General features: G+C 36.4%; 1 protein-coding gene across 4 annotated transcripts in view; it reads left to right on the plus strand.

Moving 5' to 3' along the window:
- LOC111868682 overlaps positions 1 to 8,582 on the plus strand; it is a 52,049-nt gene that overhangs the window by 31,821 nt on the left and 11,646 nt on the right. For all 4 annotated transcript variants that reach the window (XM_023859563.2, XM_023859562.2, XM_023859566.2 and 1 more), the window contains 3 exons: positions 614 to 785; positions 6,282 to 6,371; positions 6,650 to 6,735. In XM_023859563.2, coding sequence (XP_023715331.1) covers positions 614 to 785; positions 6,282 to 6,371; positions 6,650 to 6,735 — 348 coding nt within the window. The remainder of the gene's footprint in view (positions 1 to 613; positions 786 to 6,281; positions 6,372 to 6,649; positions 6,736 to 8,582) is intronic.

Genomic DNA, 8,582 nt, shown 5'->3' on the forward strand with positions numbered 1-8,582 from the left:
AGAAATTGCTTGATCACACCACGTACCATGAAAACAGTAACAAGAAAGACACATTCATTATTTTTAAATTGTTGTAGAGCATGGTAATACTGATGACTTGCTGTTATAAACAACTGATTAATAGTTAGATAAAATAAGACATATACATTGTCATCAGCTATTCCATACTGACCAAACTCTTATAACAAAATTATTATATGTTGTGGGTATTATTAAGTACTATGAACAATGTTGAGAAATTCTCTGACTGTATAATGGTGATCAAATAGTTTATCTCTGGTTCCATTTCACATTTATACCAAATCATATTAGGCATTTCTCTGCAGAAACTGCATACAGATTGATGCACTGGAGACTTCTGAGCCTACCTTTGTAGGATTTGAGGTTCTCACAGTGATGGTTACGAAGAATTCTGTCTTCTGGGATATAATGCCATGTAGTTTGGTGAAAGTTGACTGATATTTTGGAGGAAAATGCTGCTATCTTCAGAGCTGAAGAATAAGCCAAGCAAGAAACCAGCATGAAGCATGCAGCAAGCAGACATTCACTGGACCATGTGATGTTATATCCCAGAAAACAGAACTCTTCAAAACTTACCCTTGTTTGTTTGTAGTATGCAGAACCCAGTGCTGCGGTCGGCTTCATTCCATGGCACGGCTGGTTTGACCCCTAAATATATCTCTTCCGAAGAGGAGGAAGAGGAGGAGGTGACTCTATCTGCAGATGAAAGCACACCAATGTTTGGACAGCCAGCATTGCATACTGCTCCCATGTCCCCCTCCAAGGTATTCATGTAGTCCCTCTAGTGTTGGAAAAGCAGACTGTCTTGTGTGACAGAGTTACATAATTTTGTAATGTTGCATCCTTTTTTGAATCTACAAATAATAAATGTTATATCATCACATAAACCTTATTCACTCAATTACAGCCTGTTCCACTACATGTTTCGGGCAAAGTTGGCCATCATCAGGTGGGAATGATACATAAGGGTAAAAAACTGCTGAAATAGAAACAACTGTTTGAAGAATTTATTAGCATTTAGTTTCAAATCTGATCCATCTCATAATTGAATTTAATTAAAATAGATTATATACTGCATGTGTGCATACATATAAAACCACATGTTAAAATGAGGTATTAAAGTGATAGGAATTTCACCATGCATGTCTCATCAAGGCTGAACAAATCCTTGTAGTCTTCTGTTAGGTGTTTTTTAATTACAGAGAATAGAGACACACTTGATTCTTATAATGGGGCAACATAAGATAGCGTTTGTATAGTTTTATTATTTCCAGTGTGTCCACCTTTTACTTATTTGTGTCAGCCTGTGGTTTTATGCTTGTGAAAAGTTCTTATATATGAATTCTTCGATGTTTGGATTTCCTTGTGCATAGAATTCTTGTTACCATTATTACAGTGGAATTATTTATTTATTCACTTCACATCCATGGATCATTATACATGACATAGGACAAGTCAAAACACTCTATACTCCAATACAACGATACAATAAGACAATACAATGATACCATAATAGAATAATAAGAAGAACAATATAATTTTATACTAATATAATAATTAAATGATGAGCACTATATTTATCAGTCACAACACATCAAATTTGAAAATAGATTAACAACATGTTTCGGCTATTTAGCCTATTTAACCTATTTGGCAGGGGAAACCGAAGTACTCGGAGGAAACCTGCCCCAGCGCCAGTTTGTTATCACAAATCCCACTTGTTCAAATCACAGTGGTGGGAAGCCAGCGACTAATCACTTAAGCTCTGGCGCGGCCTATAAATTGATGTTGGAGAGTATGGTCATCTGTCGTTATCCGGGTAGTTCCAGCCAATACCTCCTGCTATCCTGTTCTCTGCAAGAGTAAAAAACAAAACAGAGCAGAAGGTATTCCCACATATATGTTATTGTAAAGATGTAAGTCTTTTATTCATTAAGTATATGATAACTAGTAATTATGATTTGATTTATCCCCAACCACGAAAAAGTCTTCTACCCTATAAAAACAATGATCCAGCAAGAATGTTTTCAGAGTCTTTTTGAATTTGTGTAGTACTGGTATCTCTTTAATATATTGTGGTAACTGATTAAACATCCGACATCCTATATTACTAAAGTTGTTTTTGCATAAACTCGTATTACATGGTACTGTATATAGGTTATCCTTTCTCCTTGTATTGTATGAGTGTATTTCGGAATTGATTGAGTAAGCACTTAAATTTGCCTTTATGTAAACCAACACTTCATATATATATAGACATGGTAAGGGTAATATATGTAACAGTTTAAAATATTGTTTGCAACTAACAGTTTTCGGGATTTGTATCATGATTCTAATAGCTCTTTTTTGTAGCTTAAAGATCACTTTTGCTTCTCCTGAATTACCCCAGAATATCAATCCGTATATTAACATAGATTGAAAATACGCATAATATAAAGTACGAACAGTCTCTGGCCCAGCTACTCTACTGATTATTCTTAGGGCAAAACATATTTTACAAAGTTTATTTGCTAGCTGTTGAGTATGTGTACGCCACTTTAGATTTTTATCCATCCAAACTCCTAGGAACTTTGTATAATCTATATAACTAATGACTGTATCATTAAGCTTTATTAGAGGGTATTCAGTTTGTATTTTTTGGGGTTGATGAAATGATATTGCTACTGTTTTTTCTTTATTAATAATTAACTTGTTCCTTTCAAACCAGTCTGTGAGTGTATTTATTGTTTTATTTATTTTTCTTTGAGCATCACTAGCATTTTTTGCTGCTAAAAATATGCTAGTATCATCAGCAAAAAGCGTTGGTCTTCCTTCTTTAATGCTGGTTTCTAAATCATTGATATAGATCAAAAACAAAACTGGTCCAAGCACAGAACCCTGTGGAACTCCATATTTTATGTGTCTTTTTTGCGATAGACAACTAGTTAAATCATTAGTTTCTATACATCTATATGCTATCTCAACTCTTTGTTCTCTATTTTCTAGATATGATTGAAACCATTTCAATGCAACCCCTCTTATTCCCATTCTTGACATTTTCCTCAGTAATATATCATGATCAACCAAGTCAAAAGCCTTTGATAAATCCAGAAATATCCCTATACTTATTTCTCTTTCATCCAATGATTTGTAAACCTTTTCTATGAAATCTGCAATTGCAGTATTTGTTGATCTCCCTTTCCAGAAACCATGCTGTTTAGTGCTAATTATGCCGTATTTATTCAGAAATGATAGTAGTCTTTTCTTTATGATTTTTTCTATTATTTTTGACAAGCCAGAGAGTAATGACACTGGTCTATAGTTTCCTACTTCTGTTTCAGGTCCTCTCTTATATAAGGGTTTAACTTTTGCCATTTTTAGTTGTTCAGGAAATTGTCCTGTCGAGAATGACAGATTAATAATGTATGTTAAGGCAGGAGTTATTTTAGGATAACATTTTTTTATAACATAATCAGGGATATCATCTATTCCTACTGATTTTTTATTTCCCATTCCTTTAATTACTTCTATCACTTCCTCGTTTGTAGTGGGGGTTAGGAACATGCTATTGCTATTATATTTTACTATATTAATATCTATTTCATTGGTTTTTACTATTAGATTTTTGCTTATCATCTCTTTGGCTACATTAGTATAGTATTCATTGAAAAGATTGGCTGTAGTTTTTGGATCCTGTATGTGTACTCCATTTACGTTTATTTCAATATTCTTAGCTGTTTTCCTTTGATTACCTAATTCAGCCTTGACTATGTCCCACATGGCTCTTGATTTATTCTCGGATGATCTTATTTGTATGTTGTTTGTCAGCTTTTTTGCTTCACTAATAACTTTGTTGTATATTTTTTTATAATTTCTATAATATTTTCTAAGACCTTCTGATATGTTTTTTTCTTTCATTAGGCTATTAAGAAACCTGAGTTTTTTTCCAGATATCCTTATTCCTGCCGTTACCCATTTATTTTCCTGTTTCATTACTTTTACCCTCTTTTTAGGCATTGCTATATCGTAGTAATGCCTCAAAGTGCCTAAAAATTCATTGTATGCATTATTTACCGAGTTTTGCTTAAGAACCAGTTCCCAGTTTTCTTTTCTTAGTAAATAGTTTAAGTATTGTATATTTTCTTCTTTATAAGATCTAGTTATTCTAACTTCCTCCTTTAGTCTATTTAGTCCTTTTTTATTTTTACACTGTGTCTGTATTTGCAATATCTGTGCTTTGTGGTCAGAAAAGCCTGTATCAGTCACCTTAAGATTATATTCCCATATCTCTTTATTGATTATTATTTGATCTATGGCTGTTTGACTCGTGAGTCCTATTCTCGTTGGGGCCTCAACTATTGCTTGTAGGCCATACGAGTTCAGCATTGTTTGCAGTTTTTGATTTATCCTTTTCCTTAGAAAGTCTATATTGAGATCGCCTACTATAACGATTTTCTTCCCTTTGTTTATCAAATTATTTATTATTGTATCCATGGTTTCAATAAATATATTAATATTACTATTTGGGGTTCTATAGACACAGATGATAATTATATTATATTGGATAAGTTCTGCTATACTAGCTTCAAAGTGCTCTTCTTGATTTAATTTATCAAATGAGTTGAGAGGTTTTGCTTCTAAATTAGATTTGACGTATATACATGAACCTCCATTCTTCTTGTTTTCCCTACAGAATTTTGATAATAAGAGAATAGTTATCAAAATTATAGTAGCCTATTTCTTTTTCGGATAACCAGTGTTCTGTGATGCATAGTACATCCGAATCTAGTTCTTTATCTGATAATAGGATGTCGATATTTAGTTTTTTATTATTTAAACTTTGCACATTTTGGTGGAATATCTGAATACTATTATTATCCTTTTTGATACCAGTACTATACTTATTCATAAAAAATTTTTACTTAACTTTGTAGTGTGCAGACCCATTACTAGGTAATGATCTGGAAACAAACAGTGAAACAGTATTCACTGCTGTGCTGGTAATGCCTTTGCAAACAAACATGTTCCCATGGAAACAATCGGAGTACAACAATGAATGCTGTTTTTTATGCACTCCAAGTTTATATGTTATAACTGAGACAAGTTTAGAAGGTAGGCAGTTGTAAGAGTGTCTGTGAAGAGGAGACTTGATCGGTGCAGTTGAATTCCCACTGTTAGAACCCATTAGCAGGGAATGTCTGGTGAAGACATAGCAGACTGAAAAGTTTTAGCTTGTACTGTAGTGATTAGTAAAGCGTGGAAATCAGTGAAGGCACTATAATTAAGTGTAGTCACGAGTCGCGTAAGTAAATCCAAATCAGTAAATCCAATCGAAACCCCATCTATAGCCTTATATTTTGGCATCCTCTTGCACTATATAGATCTGACTTTGGCGCTTTTGTGCTGTGTGTGTGTGTGCAATGTCGTTCACTAGTCTTTCTTTGTATTCCTTTATTGGACACTACACATTTCAGCCTAACTGGCCATCTTCAGGTGTACAGGTTGTTATGGTTAAGGATTCTGCTGCTCATTTAATGCAGTTTTCTTTCCTCGTACAGTAGTTTCCTGTGGTTATTTTGGTTATGTGGGTTACCATCAGTTTTATTTATCCTTGGGTTGCATGTGGTTGCTTTTGGTTTTGTTGGATGTGGCTGCCTTGAATGTTCCTGCTGGGTCAGGTGTTCTGTTGTGTGTTGGTGAGCCATATGGCCATATGCCTCTATCTTTCTATCTGTATTCCTGTTGTTCCTACTTGGAGCATAGGGCATCCGTGAAATGCTCGTTTCACCTCAGTTTTTTAATCTTAGACAGTTTGTAGGACTCCTTGGACAGGGTATTAGGCTGTCACAAGGCCACTAGCTTACAAAAAACAGACAAACATCCATGCCTTGAGTGGGATTCAAACCCACAGTCCCAGCATTCAAACACATTTCATGCCTTAGACTGCTTCGCCACTGTGATCAGCATATGCTTTTATAATCGTTTATATTTTATCAGTTAAAATGATTTCATAGAGCTTGTAGGTGACTAAGAAACAGTGTAACCTATGGGGGAAGGTGGAAATGAAACCAGTGATCCTTATGTCTTCCTGCACTGTCAACCTTATGGAGCTTTCTCATTTTGTACTGTTAAATGGCATTAATTTGTAGCTTCCCATGCATCCGCTATGTGAACTATGAGGGTCAGAGTACCACCAAGGTGTCAAAAAGTAACATAGTCTGTGATTTGTTTTCCTTAATGTATATATCACCAAATCTACTTTCTCTACTCTTGATTTATAGGCACTTTTGGAAGGTGCATTCGGAGGAAGTCGAGCCTCTCTGTACAGTAACACTTCAAATTCATCATTACGAGGAAGAAATAAGTTGGAGGTGAGGTTTGTGTGAATTTGTCAGGTTGTAAATGTGGTGACAGGTGTGCAGTGTGGCCTAGCAATCATAACTGTTATTTTCATGTTTCTTGCTGAGACTGTTTTTTGAATGTTGAGACACTACACCCCTTATACTGTTAAATTACCCTACCAATTTTATGTGCAGAGATGATGAAATGTACTTTTATAAAATTGAACTTAAGATTGACGACACTGTTTTCAAGCATGAAACAAATAAAATCTTGTTGATTCTGTAACAGCATGACTTGTATGTTGTAGGCCCTGGATAGTCTAGTGATGGCAGCCGTGTCCAGCCTATCAAACAAATTGCGTGGAAGTTCATGCAATTTGCTAAAGAAACTCAGGTAATGTAGAACACATGGAGTCAACCCTGTTAATGTAAAACTTATTATCTTATCAGCATTTCTAGATGCAGTCATCCTCGAGCTTCCTACAAATCATTGAGCTGCTCAGGTGAAAGTATTTGATGTTCATCCTGCCTATATATGCTTCAGAGATATGGACCGCTAGTGGAACTGACAAGCTGATGGCCTTACAGATTAAAATAGTGCTTACCCAGAATACAGGAGATGCTAGACATGTTCTCTGTTGTTAGGAGAAAATTTAAGTATACTACTTAGTCAGGTTTTAGAAAAGCCCACATTTCATGTGATAGTGCTTGTTCTAAAACTCGCCTGATGTGCTTAAAATGGTACATCACAGGTCACAGTAAATAATGAAGGCAGTGCTGGAAGCAATGGCAACAACAGTTACAGATTGTGGAAGCAGATTTTATGTTAAACATATTCAGTAAGGGTCACCGTGCATTTTGTCATGTGCATTGATAGTATTCTTTGGACACAAATCTTGCCTTCAACGCAAGTCTGTTTTCATTGCTGGCATGTATTATTGTGAATCATGGTTCATGACCCATAGAAGTCTAAACAGGTGGAAAGGGGGAACCAGAATTGAAACACTTGAGTGGTCACTGCAAAGATGGATGAAATTGTGCTAGACTTGAGCAGTCTTTTAAAAAATCTTGATATCTTACACAGGAGACTAAAGGTTTAGGTTTAGAGTTTACTCTTTTTCCAGGAAAGAACTTCAGTTAGTAAATGTAAACTTTTTACAGAAGTGGCAGGAATACCTGCATAATGACAGAATTTCCAGAATGTGCTAAAATCTGGTTAAGTTTCGTTTGTAATTTGTTAGACCACATAGTGGTTCCACTGTCAGTATATATATGAGGGTTGGAACTTTAATAGTGGCAACACTGCTGTAGAGACGCCATGCAACGGAACTAAATAATGTCGCTTATACCACATGTTAGTTACATACCTACCTTACCTCAGAGCAAATGGACTCTCCCTTCCCACATCACATGCATGCGCAGTGACAAGAAGAACAGAGCCTCGTGTTAGCTGGCCGTCTAATGTAGTGTTGTCACGATGATTTCGAAACAGGAAAAATGGAGTTGGATAAAGATTGAATGTGCCAGAGGCCGTACAGCACGACAGTGTCATCAAGGTCTTCAAGAGGCTTGCAGGGAATGTGCATTGCCTTACAGAACAGTGGCAAGGTGGGTAAAAGCCTTCAACAAGGGACACCAAAATGTGGCAGACATGCGTCGGCCAGGTCGTCCTAGTGTCAGTGAAGAAGAAGTGTATGCTCTTTCCACGTTACTGGAGAGTGGTCAAAGCCATACGATTTGTGAGCTGGCACGAGAGACAGGATTAGCGCATACGACTGTGCTTCACATTCTGAAGGAATGCATGGGCATGAGAAAAACTGCATCACGATGGGATCCGCATGACTTGACGGAAATGCAGAAATGACTACGATACGACGCTGCTCGTAATCACTTGGAGCATTATGAGCATGAAGGAGAGGCTTTCTTACGCCGTATCATTACACTGGATGAGACATGAGCCAAATCGTACAAGCAACGAATGGCATCATTACAGGTCACCACGAAAATCAAAAGTTCATCAGAACCCCAGCAATGTGAAAGTTATGGTGATTCTCGTGTACGACTGTGATGGCGTTATCCTAACGCATACTGTTCCTTGACAGCAGACTGTCGATGCGCAGTATTACTGTTCATTTTTGGAACACAGCCTGCGACCAGCTTTGAGAAAGAAGTGGTGACACTTTCTGGAGAACCCACCCATCATTTTGCAGGACAGTGCTCGGCCGCATGCAGTGAAAGCTG

This window comes from Cryptotermes secundus, unplaced genomic scaffold (assembly GCF_002891405.2).
Source record: "Cryptotermes secundus unplaced genomic scaffold, Csec_1.0 scaffold857, whole genome shotgun sequence".
NCBI lineage: Eukaryota > Metazoa > Arthropoda > Insecta > Blattodea > Kalotermitidae > Cryptotermes > Cryptotermes secundus.